Source organism: Perognathus longimembris, chromosome 1 (assembly GCF_023159225.1).
Source record: "Perognathus longimembris pacificus isolate PPM17 chromosome 1, ASM2315922v1, whole genome shotgun sequence".
Taxonomy (NCBI): domain Eukaryota; kingdom Metazoa; phylum Chordata; class Mammalia; order Rodentia; family Heteromyidae; genus Perognathus; species Perognathus longimembris.
In genome coordinates, this window is record NC_063161.1 from 36,227,206 (window position 1) to 36,246,133 (window position 18,928).

Below are 18,928 nucleotides of genomic sequence, written 5' to 3' on the forward strand. Positions count from 1 at the left end.
TAACAGGAAAGCCATACCTTTCCCTGAGGAAATAAAATAAATACCTCTTTGCATCACTTTCAAATAAACACTAAGTTTGGTCTTAATCTCCAATTAGCCACCAAAAAGCCACAAGTGAAGCAATATTTGTTAAAGTAGATCTTTATATCATAATCAAAGGTTTACCAAGAGCTATATAGCTCAAAGTATAACTCAAGTGATGAAGTGCTAGCAAAAAAGCTCAGGGACAGCGCCCAGTGCCTGAGTTCAAGTGCCCGGACCAGCACCCCCCCTCCCAAAAAAAAGAAAAATGAAACTTAATTTAGCATCAGTTAATTTAGCATCTCAAAATGCTAAATCCTCCCATGTGCTAAGGAAACAGACGATTGATGACATTACATCTCATGTCTTTTTATTCAAATATTAATTGAGCAATGACTGTATAATCTAATAAATACTGTTTAAGAATGTAAAGTAATTTTAAGATTTCTAAAATCCCTCTTGCCAGTATCTCCTTTCCTCCCCTTCTCTGCTAAAAAGATCTTACGCTGAGATGCTGGTTAGTGACACAATTATTGCCCACCAAGTTCCACATTGTAAAAACTGAAATATTGTTGATTGATTACTGGTTTGGTTTTCTTTTCTATACAGATTTATGCCCCTTTTTGAATATGACATTTTATTTGTCTTTTGTCTTCTTGCTCTTCTAGAAAAAAAAAACTACCCAAGATGACTGTTACTTACTCCAGTAAAGTAGCAAATGCGACCTTTTTTGGATTTCATAGGTTACTCCTCAAGTGGAGAGGCAGCATCTACAAACTACTGTACAGGGAATTCATTGTTTTTGCTGTTCTTTACACAGCCATAAGTTTGGTGTACAGGTACTTTGATTTGCATGAGTTCGTAAGTGGCTATCAACTATTATGTAGGAATACAGTCTCAAAAATCTGAACCCATTGGTTGCTGCTGATTTTTGCATTATGTAACCTCTTCCTTTGCATGAACCTCTCTGTTGTCTTCTCCACAGGATAGGGTATGTTAATCCTTACCTAACCATTTTTAGGATGTTAAATAGACTATAACTCTCTGATTCAAAAGACTCTCATTCCAGCTCCATATGAATTGATCATGCTAAGATACTAAGCCTATTGTTTTAGACATAAAATGAAAGATTTTCTAGACCCTTACTATGGAATGATTTTAAATAGGCAAAGTCCACAGGTGAAGTTATTTATGTTTCTTTCAACCATATCATACACAGTCTGAATTTGTGAATTCACCATTTATTGTACTGACATACGGAATTAATACATCCGTGTTTATCCAGCAATTTCTTTCCTTTTGCCTGGAATGATGAGCTCTTATGCAGGATGGTGCTCTCCAACCTTGTCTGTACTTCTATCAAAGAATTAAGACCTGAAGATGAATGTATTTTCTTCATGTCTTCTGATTTCAGGGCATTTTGTGTTTAAAAAGCAGAAATTTATGACAACACAACCTATGCTTTTCAGATTGATAGAATATTTGAGGAGTATTATGTTCAAGAATTTTTTTCCCATAACTGAAAATTACAGCCTTAATAAAACTTGAGAACGGGGCTGGGGATATGGCCTAGTGGCAAGAGTGCTTGCCTCATATACATGAGGCCCTGGGTTCAATTCCCCAGCACCACAGATACAGAAAATGGCCAGAAGTGGCGCTGTGGCTCAAGTGGCAGAGCGCTAGCCTTGAACAAAAAGAAGCCAGGGACAGTGCTCAGGCCCTGAGTCCAAGCCCCAGGACTGACAAAAAAAATAAAAATTAAAAATAAAACTTGAGAAGTATGATAAAAGTGAAGCTTTATGAGTCCTTTTATTTAAATGGAAAGCATACATTTCTTCTCTGGAGGAAGTTGGAAATAGAAATGAGAAAGCTAAAAGTTTTTGAGGCTGTATTTCCTACCTTTTCTATGTGTATCGGTTTACTTTCCTTCTTTCTACAGATGAGCAGATTTGTGTGACATTTCTGATACCTACGTTCTTCCTTGCAGCAACAAGAATCCATTGGGAGAAGAGGGAGATTAACTTAGCTAGCTAATAGTTATCAATAGCAAAATGGAAGAACTATTTCACTACCCACCAAAACTGCCATTCCAAACAAGCATACTTAGTGATATACATTCCAGAAAAAAATGCTTTCAGAGGAATAGTGTTATTTAAAATTCTCAGCTATGTTATAGATGATAGATGGTATGTTGGGAGATAAGTTTGACAATTTGCTTATATGCCACCTAAACTTTCAGAATATGAAATAGTGGAACCATGTTTCAGGATAATTATCTCACTGGTTTATTTTTACTAATGTGAGTGTATTGCTGCTACTGCTGCTTAGAATAGAATAGCCCTTAGAACAGTTGCAATGTAGCCAGAAATGTTCCTTAGGAACTGAAGTTTTGCTCCAGTCTCAAACTTATGCTTTCCCCAAAATACATGCATATGTTTTCCCATAGTTTAATGATTGTTTCTGTAACATTTATAGTAATAAACATTAGTTCAAGTTTTCCTTCATTTTTAAAAAAGTTTAACTGTAAACACTTGTTAAAGTAGATCCTTTTATTTTAACCAAAGGTTTACCAAGACCCATAGATTGAATTTGCCAAAAAAGTCAAACATACCTGTGTAAAAATATGAACATGGTTTCATTCTCATATCTAGCAATAACCTTAAGGTTTTTATTGCTTATTATGAGCAAATATTTATACTTTATGAAAGTCATAAAACAGAATCAGAGTTTATTTTTTAGATTATTTGTCTTCTTATTTTGGAGATATTTGACAAAATAATCTCTATAAATTTTTCTATTAAAATATCTACATATGTATCATCTAAATACTTCTCTTTAGCCAATTAGTAATAAAACCATTTTATTATTAAGTATGAGGTCATACATTTTATGTATGTACATATGTATGTATATTCCTCATAACAGGTTAATATCCTCATTAACAAATGAGAGAACGGAGGCTCAGGAAGACCAGAAAATATTCTCTACATCTAAATCTGTAGGTAGCAGATCTGGACTAAAATTTGGTTTGGTCTGACCCTAAGATCTGTGCTTTCCACATCAAATTCTCCTTGACTTTTTTTATGTATTAACAAACCACTCTGACGGTGACATATCATTGACAGAACTCTGATATAATCCGTGCAACCAGTCAGCATCTCTCTTATTAGCTTCTACTGACTCCATAAAGTCTTGTCAGACTTAATCAGAAACTGAGATAGTCATTCCTCACCCACCTACACTCTGAGCAACTTCTTTGTCAGAACCACCTCCTGCAATCTGATTGGTTGTGCACTGTTAGCTCATTAGCCCTCTGCTTCCTGGATCAACTCACCCAAAGTGGCCTTGGTTGCTATGGATCTTTCTTTGGTTCCTTCGTCCTTTGGAACAGCTGCATTCACTGATTGACACAAATTCATGTGTGTGACTTCTCTTTCCATACTTTGATCATTATTATTAACCTGCCTTTAGACAATTCTGTCTCTGAATTCCATCCCTATAATATACATAGCCATAATGGTCTCATTAAATGCAATTATGTTTAACAACACCAAAACTGAGTTGGGGCAGGCTGGAACAGATCTATAATAAGTACTTTGAGATGGTGACTAAATGTAATATTACAAGTTTTTGCTTCTCATTGTTCAATCTGTTTTACTTATATTTTAAATAATTATGGCCTTTAAAACAAACGATTGCAATAGCCTTTGAAGTGCAACATGTATAATCTGGAATGCACTGAGTTGCATTCAGGAGAAAGATCAATATGTCAAATGATATTATTAATAATGACAATAAGTCTAGTCTACTTAATATTGTCTAATTTTAAGCATTCCTGATGAATAAATTTAAAATGCACTACTTTATAACATGATTAGCTCCAAATCCAATGAAGAAATTACATAAAACTTTAAATATAAAGTTTAAAAAAATAAAATAGTTAACAAATCCCCCTATTTAGTGATCAAAAACATTTATGTACTAAAAACTTTAGTACTTTAGTTCATGCCTGTAATCCTAGCTACTCAGGAGGCTGAGATATAAGGATCACAGTTTGAAGCCAGCCCCAGTAAGAAAGTCCATAAAGCTCTTATCTCCAATTAACCAGCTGGAGCTGCGGCTCAAGTAGTTGAACAAAAAAGCTAAGGAACTACACTCAGGCCAATTCAAGCCCCAGTTAAACACACACACACACACACACACACACACACACACACACACACACACACACACACAAACAAACAAAAAAAGCTGGTACAACTAAAAAGTTTTTGAGACACATCAGTATGAGTAAAAACAAAAAAGTTATAGTTCCCTTTGGGGGAAAAAAAAAGAAAGAAAGAAAACCCCTGAGATTACTTGTGCTTACTTGTTTGCACGTAATGTCACTTGCAAAGCAGGTGCAGAAGTATAATATCATAAAGGGCTGTGCATTTTATTTTTGCTCCAGATTGTTACTTACAGGAGCCCAAAAACGTTACTTTGAAAAATTATCAATTTACTGTGACAGATATGCTGAACAAATTCCAGTAACCTTTGTGCTTGGTAAGTATAGGTCACACGCAGAGTGCAGCCACACAGCTGTCTCCCTTAGGATGACAGGATGACTGCATGTGAGTGTGCCCCGGCTGGGAGGCATGCCTGAAAAGCCACCGCTTGCACCACGGCAGAAACGGCAGAACCAACTCTAACGTTTGCCTTGAGGGCTGCAGTTGCTAAATTAACACCAAATAAGTTTGAGGTAATCCTCTGCTATTGGACCCTTAAGCTTTCTCTTCACTAATCCTCCATTTTTACCTCAATATATAAATTCTAATACCCACTTAACTAGTTGCCCTGGCAGTGCCAGGCACAAATGACTTAAGGTTCATTCTTAGGTATAATTTTTTTGTTCTTATTCCCAACCCTTAAAAAAAAAAAAGAAATAAAAAGGCTAAAATTTTGCTAAAAAGCATTCTTATCCCCAAGATGTCTGAGCTAAGAAATAGCTTTATAATTTCCTGTTACTCTGCAGGGTTTTATGTTACTCTGGTAGTGAACCGATGGTGGAATCAGTTTGTGAACCTGCCCTGGCCAGACAGGCTGATGTTCCTCATCTCCAGCAGTGTTCATGGAAGTGACCAGCATGGGCGCCTGCTCCGAAGGACTCTGATGCGTTATGTAAATCTCACATCCCTGCTCATCTTCCGCTCTGTGAGCACAGCCGTGTACAAAAGATTTCCAACGATGGACCATGTGGTTGAAGCAGGTATGGTGAACTTCTCTTCCTTCCATGACTCCCTCTCAACTCAGAGAAGGACCTCTCAAATTCTTCTGAAACCCCCTTTATGAATTCACTTAAGACACGGTTACTGACTATCTGCTCTATATCAGGAACAACCTTGAGAGGCATAGATAAACATTCAAGACCTGGCTCTTGTCCTCAAGAAATTTACTAGGGAAGTGGAAGAAGGTAGCAAATAATCTGCTTATGATAAATACGACTGACTAAAGACAAATAGAGTACTAAAGATCATATTTCTAAAACAACCTGCAATATTCCCTTACAACTTTCCAGCACTTTATGTATTTATCTTGGATTTTTGTTATTGTTGTTTCTGTGTGTGGGTGTGGGTATGTGTGGTAGTGGTTCTGGGATTTGAATTCATGACCTTGTACTTGCTAAGTAAGTCATCTACTACTTGAGCCATGTTCCTATCCCTATTTGTTTAGTTATTTTTCAGGTAGTTCTCAGTGGTCTGGACTAAGATTATTCTATTACTGCTTCCAACTTAGCTACCAACTGCTACCAACTTAGCTGAGATGACAAGCACACACTACCCCACCCAGCTTTTATTGGTTGAACGGGGTCTTGTAAACTTTTTGTGCAGCTGGCCTCAAACCACATCTTCCCGATGTCTGTCTCTTGAGTACAGGATTACAGGCATGAGGTGGCTTGTGTAGAGTCGAGTCAAAAATGTCCATTTTCTTCTAGGCCGATGCCGAGAGATGGCAGTAAAAGGCTCTTTCCCTGTGGATCTGTTTTTATCTTCCTAGCCCTCAAAGTCCGGGTGGGTTCCTAGGTGTGCTGAGAATAAATCATGTATAAAAGATGGGTTCTCTTTAGTTCACAAATACTTAGTAAAGAAGTTTCTTAGTATGACCAGGTATGGTTTTTTTATACCTGTAATCCCAAATAGTTAGGAGGCAGAGACAAGAGGTTTGAGTATAACCTGGGCAAAAGTTAGCAAGACCACATCTCAAAGACAGACCAGGCATGGTGGAACAGATAATAATCTCAGCTGTGAAAGGCATAAGCAGGAGAATCAGGATCCAAGGCTGGCCCCTGGCAAGAGCACAAGACTCCATCAGGAAAGCAAAAAGGCTGGGGCATGACTCAAATGGTAAATGGCTTGCCTAGCAAATATAATCCCAAATATCTCAAAAAAAAAAAAAAAGAACCATGAGAGGACATTCTGCCTTTATATTATTGAGTATAGTCTTAAATTAGATTGCAATATCCAGTTGCCTTTCTTGAATTGTCTTTGAAAATAGAGTTTTGCTAAGAATATTTGTTTGGAGTGTTTTATTGGCTTTTTGTTGTTTTCTCTTTTATCTTCTCACATGGGCAGCATAGTGACTATGTGCAGATTAAGCAATTGAATCTGTACCCCACCATTGACAAGCTGTTGTCCTTAACCTTTCTGTGCCTCACTTTCCTCATTCACAACATGGGCTGCAGTCACATTGACACCTGTCTGATACACCTTGCAGGCTTATTATGAGAACAAAAAATAACTCAGCATTTGCAAAATATTCAGAGCAATATCTGGTGCCTGGTAAGTGCCTTGTGATTTCTTAATATTATGTTGAAAATGCTTCAACCAATGTCAGAACATTGACTGTGGTTACCTTAAAAGACTCATCACTTTAGAACATCCTGTTTCCTGATCCACTGCAGTATGAACCAAGTGAAAAAGCAGTTCCACTTCATTTTCTTACACTAATGTCTAAAAAATAAAAAAATTAAGAATTGCAAACCCTGAAGAAAGACCTACACACAAACCAAAAAGAATGGTCCCATCCAAATTAATAAAGGAAACTTAAAGTCTACTTGGGTGAACCAAGGTGATAGCTCTCCAGCTCCGATATATCCTTGGAATGGAGAGAGTTTTGGAAGGACTCAGAGTCCAGCTCCAATTCTCAAAGCCATTCATATTCTCCTAGTGTCACCTCCATATTAAAAGCACATCACTGCTGGGTACTGGTGGCTCATGCATGGAATCCCAGCTATTCAGGAAGCTGAGATCTGAGGATCACAGTTTGAAGCCAGCAAGGGCAGAAAAGTCTATGAGACTCTCCAAAAAAAGCTGGAAATAGAGGTATGTAGTAACAGAGAGCCAGGCAGACTTGAGAGAAAAGAGCAAAGTTCAAGCCCCAGTATTGGAAACACACACACACACACACACACACACACACACACACACACACACACATCTCAAGAGGAAGCCAGGGTGGCTAGTGAAGGAGATGCCTTTGGAGCCTCTGGTCAGACATGAGCTCAGGGGCCTGAGCTGGACTCAGGTCTGAGGGGCAACCCAATAGAGTGAAGGAAACAGGATAGCATGGTTTCATTGTGTTTGAGTGTATGTTTCACGAAACACTGTACAAATCTCTGCCAGGCTTTTCTCTTTTGAAGGAAAGGGGGAATCTTTCTATTTCTCAGTGCTCTTTGAAGGCAGAGAATGTACTGGGCCTAGCTTATGCTCACAGGAGTAGAAGGTCAGTGTGTTAGGGGGCAGGGCAAAGGTTCCAAGCCAATGACCTCTGAGCCAGGAGCACTACTGCAGAGGCCTGGGGGCCAGCACAGCACCCTCTGTCCACTACACAGCTGACTCATGGAACTTCCTGCTCCTTCTGTGGAGAGGTCTGACTCAGACACTGCTTGCTGGGACAATGTCCAAGTTCTCCCAACTGGACACAAGCCTCAGCCACTCCCTGGCTGCCCTTGGCCTGTGCCAAGGTTTCTGGGAAGAATAGGAAGTTCAGGGACGGCAGAAAATGTTTGGCAGGTATCCAGCATCCAGAGCCAGGGCACTTGCCCATGCCTGAGGGCAGAGAAGACAGATAAATACACCACTGGGAGCTGCAGGGTAGAAGGCAAAAGGAGGGGCAATGCTAAAGGCTCTCTCTCTCTCTCTATATATATATATATGCATATATAATATTATTTATTTTACATATTATATAATTATAAATATATATAATATTCTATGATTGCACTTTCAGAAACAATGGGTGGATAGACTTTAATTCCTAAAGCAGAACTATGGGGGAACTTCAGACACTGACTATGCAATACTGCCCATCTGAGAAACCAATATATCATATATATATAATTTATATCATGATGTAAGTATATCATGATATATATGATATATTATATATAATTACTTTGCCAGCTGACTCTTATATAAAGTCACTTGTAAGGAAAAGCATGTGTTTTGAAGCTTCAGTGCACATTAGATATTGTAAAATCAAAATTTCTAATAACATGGATCCCAAGGTGCTAGAGATTTTGATTCTGTAGGTCTGGGGTAGGAACAGTATGTTTCACAAGCGCCTGGAGATGGCAGGTGGTCCTGGGTCATGAACTGAAAAAAACAATGAGCTTTAAAGCAATGGAGTGTCTGGACCAGCCCTTCTTGCTCTTGCTGGAGGGCAGGCTCTCGTATCTAAGATTCCCTGCTGCCCAAGAGGAAGGAGGAGAGAAGGAGAAAGAGAACAAAGACCAGCACCTCCTTTCACAGCACCTGGAAAGGCAATGCTGACACACAAAGAGCTGGGCAAGCCCAGCTAGTCGCTAGTTGCTGATCTCCTTGCTTATAACTGGGACATTCAAGAGGCATAATAATGAGAACTTAAACCAATTACACCTGCCTGCTGTCAGGAAAATATGTATGATTGGATGTTACAGGAAATTTTTCTTAAGTTAAAAATAAAAAGCTTTTTATTTTGGCTTACATTAAAAAGAGAAACAACACAATGAAACTAAAAATAATCTCTGTTACGTCAAAAGTCCCTGGAATGATCTTTTTGAGAGAAAGATATATTTTGCTTTTCTAAAAATCCTTTTACCTTAATGTGTCACTCCCAAAGCTTCTTCTGTGACTACAAGAAGCATAATGAGACTGCTAGAATTTCCAATGAGTCTGATGGTTCACAGACATTCACACAAGGTAGTTCCCAGTTGTCAAGGGGCTGCTGAATTACTACAAATTCTGACTTAGATATAGTAGCTAAATGAAGACTAGCCTCATTTGAGTTTCTGGCCTAGGTCATTTCATCTATTTGTCTCTCCTCCACCCAAGTAAACTCAATTGAATTTTGTATGTCATTTCCGCTCAGAGATCTGCTGATGTTTTCTCTGTCATTTCTGCTGTTTGCATTTCACCGCTCTGGCACTACTTGGTCTCTGAAATCTCCAACTGCCCTGGGTTATAGGAGAGATGAGCTAGGGAAACAGTGGTATTCAAGGCTGTGCCAAGTTTTCTTGTTGGCCGAACTTTCAGAGGCTGAGTCAGTTATCCCTATAGTCTCACATGATGAACCTGGAACACACAGAGCTTCTTCCTGCCAGTGAAGCTTGACTTACCTTTGTGCACTTACTCCTCACAGGGGACAAAGGGCAAAGCTGAACCAACCCTCCTGGAATTCGTGCCTCAGAGAGGCAACATTGTATGGTCAGAGTCTGAAGTTTCCCCATAGTTCGGCTTTAGGAATTAAAGTCAATCTGCCCATTGTTTCTGAAAGTGCAATCACTGAATTTTCCAGGGAGTGTATTTAGACTCCCAGTCTCCCAGGCAGCCTAGGGAATCTGAATCATTGGGAATTAGAAGCCCAGGAATCCACATTTAACTGAATTTCCCAGAAGCAATGCAGGATGTCTGACTCCAAATAGGAATGTTAAAACGCAGCATGAGAGCAGTAGATTCCCTAACTGTGCAGCATGCAAGAACTATTGAGGATCTTAAAAAAAAAAATAAATAAATCCTAGCATCTGGCTCCCACCCTGGCATTAGGATTCAATATTGTGTAGTTTAGGAGCCACTTCACTGGGGCACATCTGTTTTATATGTAATTCGCCTCATATCTAGTCACTCAGGACAAATAAAAGTCAAATGAGGAGTTAAGAAATGTAATTTGATGTATGTTATTTTCTTATGCATCATTACATACCAAGCAGTAAACATCCAATGGGATACTAACTTAGGGACAGGGATAGTGTCTGACTAGAGATGTTTTGGTCTTTTCAGTAAAATAAAGCAGTGTCTCTATCTCCATCCAGTGTTGCTTCTCCAGAAATTGATTTTACTCCACTACATCTTACAAACTTTCTATTCTATGGGCTATAACTCATTGTTAAGTTATCATTTTAATGGCATTGGACCACCACCATTTTAAAGGACAAAATGAGAAATAACCCAATAGAGTAGATGAACAGAATAGAATAGAATAATAGAGAAAACATTGAGTAGAAGGGCCATTTCTTTCTTTCTTTTTTGCTAGTCCTGGGGCTTGAACTCAGGGCCTGGGCACTGTCCCTGAGCTTCTTTTGCTCAAGGCTAGCACTTGAACCACAGCGCCACTTCCAGCATTTTCTGTTTATGTGGTACTAAGGAATCCAACCCAGGGCTTCGTGCATGCTAGGCAAGCACTCTACCACTAAGCCACATTCCCAACCCCCAATAATTGTTTCTTCAATCACCTATGTATCCCTGTGGTTCATGATAGAAAAGGTTTGAGATAGTATTCTGCACAGTATTGTCATTTTTTTTATTTCATCCCTCTCTCTTTGACTTTCCCAGTTGACAGGAATTTCTAAACTCTCCCTATTATACTTAAAGGACAACTCCAGTAGAAGTGGTACTTCTTTTTGCATGCATTTGGAGAAAAGAACTGAAAATGAGCCAGGAATGTTGCAATCTTCCTGCAAAAGTCAGTCCTCTGAGAAAGGCTCAGACTCTCAATGCACAACTTTCTCTTGAGAAAGAACTGGCATCAAACCTGGCCTTCAAATTGCGAGATGCCTTTTAGTCTTCCTTCTAATAAAACCTCACTTGATCCTTTGCTTTAAAGGCAAAGTACATCTGCCTCTGCTTGGACCAAGGAAAACTAGGCCAATGATACAGCAGACAAAATCCATGATGACTAGAATCTTGTTTGTCAATTGACTTAATTGATCCTTTAGCTTGAGGACAATTAAAATTTGTCCTAGGGGCCGGGAATGTGGCTTAGTGGCAGAGTGCTTGCCTAGCATGCATGAAGCCCTAGGTTCCATTCCTCAGTGCCACATAAACAGAAAAATTCGGAAGTGGCACTGTGGCTCAAGTGGTAGAGCACTAGCCTTGAGTAAAAGGAAGCCAGGGACATTACTCAAGCCCTCAGTGCAAGCCCCAGGACTAGCCAAAATGAATGAATGAATAAATAAATAAAAATTTGGCCTAAAATAGCAGATCCATTAAACTATCACTTGAGTTGCTAGTCAATACAAACAAATGTTTATATTATCAGAGATAGCGATATTTTACTCTGATTAGTAATACTAAAAAAGGGTGGGTTTTGGGTGTGAGTGACAAATAATATGAAAATCACTACATAGACCAGAACCAGCCAAAAGAAAATGAGATATCAGGAGAAATCCTAGAAATATGTAACAACAGCAGAATGAATAGCCATGCCAGCCAGGGGAATGGATAGGGCCTTAGGGAAAATGGTTTAGAAACAAAAAGCCAAAAGAAGGAGACTGGATGGTGGAAGATCAGACAATTGATATTGCTGTCCATTAATAATTGTAAATAATAATTTTAGAGATGAGGGTCATGACCTTGTAATGGGGGAAAGGGTTGTACTCCTGAAGCATCAATGTCTGATCTGCCATCCATCTTTCCCAGATCCTGAAAGAGTATCCAATCTACTTGGTTCTAAAATCTTGCAAATCATCTACTCCCCTCTGATCAAGAGATGTCCTGCATGGATTGAAGGACCTAACTCCTACTGTAGCGTCTACAGTACAGAAGCTCTCACTCAGCATATTTGCTTTCTGCTTGGAAATGAAGAAATGACTCACTAGCACAATTTGATACATACTCCAGAATAAAAAAAACTAACCAGAGACAGTTATTATTTGGTCAAATTACAGAGATTGCAGCCCGTAAGCAAGTGGGATCATTTTTTTCAATTGTACTCTAAATCCCAAGAATATAATTGCTAGACAATTGATATGGAATATCTGAGAATTGGCTTCCAGCTAAAGGAAGAAGAGATGTAGCAAGTCTTCAGCTTAAGGCTGAGACAGGTCAAATTTACCTATAACTTCCTGTAGTAAAGAAAGATGGTTTTTAGGCCCTTAAGCCAAAGTTCAGGAGTCCCAAATTAGGTCCAGCCACTTGGCCTCATATGCCAAACCAAGAGTCATAGTGAAGGGCAAAGAAAGATTTATTACACTGCAGTCATGGGAAGAGAGTGCTTCAGTACATCTTCAGTCATCTTCTAGGGTTCAGACATTGGCTTCATACTAAATAGGGAGAAATGCCAGCACTTGTTTAGCTTTTGTTTCACTAGCAAAAATATCTTAAATATCCAAAAGAGAAGTAAATAAAATATTGTATATAATTGACAATTATTTAAAGTTAGTAGAGAACAGGAATGCTGCTGTCCTCTGCTAATTTAAAAAAATCTCTGAGGGGGGTAACTTAAAAATAGAAGTAAATGGTAGATATGTATATAAACTAAAACCCTTTCCATCTTAGAAAATAGGAATGCATTAAAATCTGTGAGATCTCCCTGCAAGAGTACTTAATAAACTAGTGATGGTGATTTACTCCAAAGAAATTAATGATGTGGCTGGGAAAATGAGACTTGTACCATTTGAATTACTTGATCAAATTTTTTAAGTAAAAAAATAAGTGTAAATTGTAGCTTCTTACATTTCTATATGAATGAACCCTGAAGTATAGTAGACACTGAGTAGATGTCTATTAAATAAACCTGCTACATGACTCTTCTTCTATTATTCAAATCTCTTCTTCCCTATGCGAGAGGAGGAGAAGGAGCTCCACATAACATGACTCTCCCCACTTAATAGTATAGAAGCTATGGGTTATGCAACATCTTAACAAAAGTTCATCGTTTCAGGTAGTTCTACAGCATCCTTATAAAGCAGATAGCATCATCTCTCTTACAGATAAGAAAACTGAAGCTCTGAGAGGTTACTGCAAGCCCAAGTAAATTGCAGTATTTTTAAATTTGCTTTGTGTGTGTGTGTATGTACATATGTATGTGTGTTATGTATATATGCACAAATAATATATATGTATATATAAACACATAAAATTATACAAACACTTCTAAAACACATGCCAAGTACTTTGGGGACTAATGTCTTCAAAAATGTCTAAGCATGAGAAACATTTCCATTTAACAATACCATAATATAAGCTAATACTATAATGTAAGTATATAGAAATATGCTATAATGGAAGTACCATGTGGGAGCTATATAGGGAAGAAGTCCCAGGGGAAAGAGAAAGTCAAGGAAGGCTTCTCAGAAGCTTTACGAGGAAAGAGGAGAAGAAACAGACCTGTGAATCCTGTACTTAGTGCCATTCTAAGTATTCTAACATATTTAGCCTTGTAATCCTAATAATTCTAAGCAGCATTGGTCCACATTTTAGGTGAATACACCAAAACCTAAAGAATACAATTCCCTAAATATTCTAGCCCACATTTACTATCTGATCCATTACCTTCTCTGTCAGAGATTGCCAATGTGTATTTTGGCACAGAATGGTTCCTGCATTATACCATCGATTGATGCATAACTTGTGTGTGCATATGAATATGTACATACACACAGTCCCTATTACCATACTAATAAAAGTACAAACTATTACAGACAGGAATTTCTCTTTATATTCTCAAGCTATGCATCTGTAATAGACTGAAAGTCTTTTAACCTATGAATGCTAAACTAACTGCATAATCTAGCTACTTTTATTTTTGTACAGGTTTTATGACAACAGATGAAAGGAAATTATTTGACCACCTCAAATCACCTCATCTGAAATACTGGGTTCCATTCATCTGGTTTGGAAATCTTGCAACTAAAGCCCGGGATGAAGGTAGAATTAGAGACAGCGTCGACCTACAATCACTGATGACTGTGAGTACATCATAAAGCATCAATAACAGATGCCAATTATAGAGCCCCAGGCATTTGGGTATAACAGACTGGATTAAGAAGGATCTGCTTTGCTCAATCTGCTTCCAAGGAACTGGATAATAAATAAATAAATAAATATCAAAATCTACAACACTGCACAGATTAGACTCAGATTGCCTCATAGTGGTTCCTGTGTGTCACACAGCATGGTGTGTAGTAGATGCTATAAGCATGTGTTAACCACAGGCTGACAAGGGTTTGGAGGTTCACACTTGCCATCCCTGGCCTCAAGATTCTAGAATAAAATCTGAAAAAATAAATTGGAATATTCTAACTGAGCCCAATTTTTCAGGTGCTCCATTGAACAAAGTACTGTCTCCACTGAACAAAAGAACCCTGAAATTTCCAGAGAAACAAATCTATCCAAGACTGGATAGGTACGCCATGACAGTCTCCTGCTTGGGGATTAAAAAGAGTAAATGGTTTTAAAATTGCTCCCAAATGAAGACTTGCTCTTCCTCTTTGTCTTAGATAATAGTATGTAGGGCAGAAAAGAATCAATGTCTTTCAGTCCTCCCTGCCCCAAGAGATACATTTATAACAATATGAGTATTCAAAAGTCTCTATTTATGGAGGAATGTACTTACATCATTTTTTCTCCTGAGATCTAGTGCAATCGTGTTTTTCAAAAAGAGAAGAACAGAAATTTTCTTCAAATTTTTCTACTAAAAATTTCCAGGCACAGGTGTCTCATACCTGTGATTCTAGCCACATAGGAAGCTGAGATCTGAGGATCAGGATTTGAAGCCAGCCCTGGCAGAAAAGTTTGTGAGATTCTTATCTCTAATTAACCACAAGAAGCCAGTAGATCTGTGGCTCGGGTGTTCGAGTACTAGCCTTGAGCACAAAGGCTCAAGGACAATGCCAGGCCCATAGCTCAAGCCACAGGACCAACAAAAAAAAAAAAAATTAAAGGGCTGGGAATATGGCCTAGTGGCAAGAGTGCTTGCCTCTAATACATGAAGCCCTGGGTTCGATTCCCCAGCACCACATATACAGAAAACTGCCAGAAGTGGCACTGTGGCTCAAGTGGCAGAGTGCTATCCTTGAGCAAAAAGAAGCCAGGGACAGTGCTCAGGCCCTGAGTCCAAGGCCCAGGACTGGCAAAAAAAAAAAAAAAATTAAAAATTATTTTAAATATTCACTATTTCCTTCCTATTATCATTTTGGGCATATCTATATATTATTTATATTTATGTACATGAACACACATATATATGTATAGGTATATATATTTAGGGGACATATATTTAGGCATGTGTATTATGCATTGTGAAGGCAATAGAACAAGTACTATTTCTATAAAGTTCTGTCTTATTTTAATATTTTTGGAGGTCTACAATACATCCTTGCATGTGTTGTTCAGTGATGTTCATTGTGTTTTGTTTTGTTTTGTTTTTTCAGTATTTTCCTTGGGTAGACACCTTGGGAGCTAATTCATTCATTTTACAAAGTTGTTCTCATCATTTTTTCAGATATATTCATAACAGCCTGGCTGTTCAGAGTGATAGTCAATATTTCTCATCACACTCATCATTTCTGTCAACCATATTCTATGTGCTTCTGCCCTAGGAAATGAATCGCTATCGCTCCTGGTGCAGTCTCTTATTTGGCTATGACTGGGTCGGGATTCCACTGGTTTACACTCAGGTATCAACCACTTTGTATTTCTCCTGGCCTGCCTTGGCACCTCAGCTCCCTAGGGCGGCCAGCACTGTCCTCTTACTTTGGTTTCTCTCTATTCCAGGTTGTCACTCTTGCTGTCTACACCTTCTTCTTTGCGTGCCTGATTGGACGACAGTTTTTGGATCCGACCAAAGGCTATGCGGGGCATGACTTAGATCTTTACATTCCAATCTTTACTCTCCTACAGTTCTTCTTCTATGCAGGATGGCTCAAGGTAGCCAATAGTCTCCGTGCTTAAGACCCACTCTGTAACCTGTCATATTCCAAACTCTCTATGCTGATCCTCTACTCAGGTGTTTAGCAAATCATTCATGAGTGACTCAGTGGTAGATTTATCATGTAAGAGCTTAGAGATGTGATTACTTTTCCATGAAGGATTATAGTGACAGGGCTGTTGTCGGACTGGATTGGAGCATTCTGAAGCAGTTCATTACACACAGATTAGAAGAACATTCTTATATTGATTTTTTAAAGTCTCCAAGTGCTCCCATTAGGATGAGAATAGTGTAATTAAAGTAATAACTGTGCCTGTATTGATATTTTAGACCACAAAGAGTAACTAGACAGAGTAAGAATAAGAAAAAGGCTTGGCTACCAAACTTCAACATTAACATTGTCTTTGTATCTTCTATAAATTGTTATTGACAATTCCTTGAAGTCTTACTCACTGTCCCACAACACTATACATCCTATTTTCAAAATCAGAATTTATACTTGTAAGAATCAAAATCAGAAATACAAAGATTAATTATGACAATTGGTTTTCCAGGAGTTAAAAATCAGTCTGAGCAGTAAGAATGGCTTGTCCAATGCTGAGTGTAGAGCTGCACTGGTTCCTCAGCTGTAGCAGCACCAACACCACCTCCCCACTCCTCCCAGCCTCCCCAGATGCGTAACTGTAATAGCACAACCTGACATTTCTATCACTTTTGTAACATTCCAAAAGGGAAGCAAGTGATTCAAAAAGAAATAAAAAACAATATCCATGGTACGCTAACTGAAATCCAAGGACAGTGACAGGATAACAAAGCAGAATTTTCTAATGCTTGGCCTGCTAGGCACCCATATGCAGTCAGGCATTGGGGTTGGAGCAAATCTCCCCTACAGAAGCCTTTTCTTTTAATGGTTTGAATCGTCACCAAGAAAACTAAGTATGTTGGTATTTCAAAGTATGCTCAAAAGACAAATGACATGTCCTTTAAATGGCAAAAAACATTTTTAACCAGATGACAGTGATTCTTAATTATTTTCACCAACTTAAGAGTGAGAAAGAACAGGAGAGATTAATGGCCCTCATTTCCCACTAGAAGAAAAAGTAGACTTAGTTTTATTTTTATAATTTTTTTTAAATTTTTTTTTTGCCAGTTGTAGGGCTTGGTACTCAGTGCCTGAGCACTATCCCTGGCTTCTTTTTGTTCAAGACTAGCATTCTACCTCTTGAGCCATGGCACCACTTCCAGCTTTTTCTGTTTCTGTGGTGCTAAGGAACCGAACCCAGGGATTCATGCATGCTAGGCAAGCACACTACTGCTAAACCACATTCCCAGCCCCTAGACTTAGCTTTATAAAATCATCACAACTGACTGAAGTGCTTATTATTCTGGTCTTTTTTTTTTTCTTCTGTGTTTTGCCCTGAGTTGTGCTGAGCTTTTTTCTCTTTGCTTTGTGTCCACATAAGGTGCTTGACTGGATTGTAGAGCTGTTAGTGGTTCCTTTCTTCTGGTATCTTTTCTTTTCTTCTGCCAGTCCTGGGGCTTGAACTCTGAGCCTGGGCGCTGTCCCTGAGCTTCTTTTGCTCAATGCTAGCACTGTACCACTTGAGCCACAACACCACTTCTGGATTTTTCTGAGCAGTTTATTGGAAATAAGAATCTCACAGACTTTCCTGCCCAGGCTGGCTTCAAATCACAGTCCTCAGATCTCAGCCTCCTGATTAGGGTTACAGACATGAGCATGGTACCTGGCAACATAATGTTTGTTAAGGCCAGTTCTGATGGTTCACATCTGTAATCCTAGCTACTCAAGAAGCTGAGATCTGAGGATCATGGTTTGAAGCCAGCCCAGGCAGGAAAGTCCTTGGAACTCTATTTTCAATTATCCACCAAAAAGCCATAAGTGGGGCTGTGGCTCAAGTGGTAGAATGCTAGTCTTGAACAAAAAGAAGCCAGGGATTCTGATTTCGAGCCCCACGACCAGCACCAAAAAAGAAAAAAGGAAAAAAAAAGAAGTCAAACCAAATAAAAATGAGTTTTTCCTCACTGGTGAGTAGCATCTTGACAGTTTGGGTCTTTGTAAGTCTTTCCATAGTATAGAAAAACAGATTTCTTACTGGAAATGGAACCGCCTATAAGGTATATCTTTGGGAGATTGTCAGTTCATTAACGGAGGTGTCATCTTCACCACTTGATACAGACGGTGGCAAGGTATACAGGACTAAATACCATAAAGGCAAAAATTTGAATATAATGAAAATATTTTGAGGACTCAGCAGCCAGCCTAGTCAATGAAACTAAACTCTAGGCAAGAGAAGTTAGGTGGTCCCTCATGCCTTGCAATGAAGAACTCTGCCACAACTCTTCCAGTAAAGCTTACTGATATGCTATAAAAAATCTCCCAGGAGGGCTAGGAATGTGGCTTAGTGGTAAAGTGCTTGCCTAGCATACATGAAGCCCTGGGTTAATTCCTCAGTACCACATAAGCAGAAAAAGATGGAAGTAGCACTGTGGCTCAAATTGTAGAGTACTAATCTTGAGCAAAAGAAGCTGAAGGACAGTGCCAGGCCCTGAGTTCAAGCGCCAGGACTGGAAAAAGACAAAACAAACAAAAAAATCTCCCAGGAGCTTTACCTAATCCTGATAACAAGGCTCAGCCTCACAAAATCAGAATTTCTGGAGGAGGTACCCAGACACTTGCTTGTTTGTTTATTTGTGTGTGTGTGTTTATTTGTTTCTAAGAGCT

The 18,928-nt window shown here is 38.8% G+C and overlaps 1 protein-coding gene across 2 annotated transcripts in view; it reads left to right on the forward strand.

The window, feature by feature from the left end:
- The first annotated feature begins 695 nt into the window (after window positions 1–695).
- Best3 (bestrophin 3) overlaps window positions 696–18,928 on the forward strand; it is a 38,475-nt gene continuing 20,242 nt past the window's right edge. Inside the window, exons 1-6 of one of the 2 annotated variants that reach the window (XM_048349796.1) lie at window positions 696–860; window positions 4,472–4,566; window positions 5,036–5,269; window positions 14,070–14,224; window positions 15,857–15,934; window positions 16,032–16,184. In XM_048349796.1, coding sequence (XP_048205753.1) covers window positions 709–860; window positions 4,472–4,566; window positions 5,036–5,269; window positions 14,070–14,224; window positions 15,857–15,934; window positions 16,032–16,184 — 867 coding nt within the window. In that variant the 5' untranslated portion in view covers window positions 696–708. Of the gene's footprint in view, window positions 861–4,379; window positions 4,567–5,035; window positions 5,270–14,069; window positions 14,225–15,856; window positions 15,935–16,031; window positions 16,185–18,928 lie in introns of those variants that run through there. The other variant, XM_048349797.1, reaches the window with a different exon arrangement.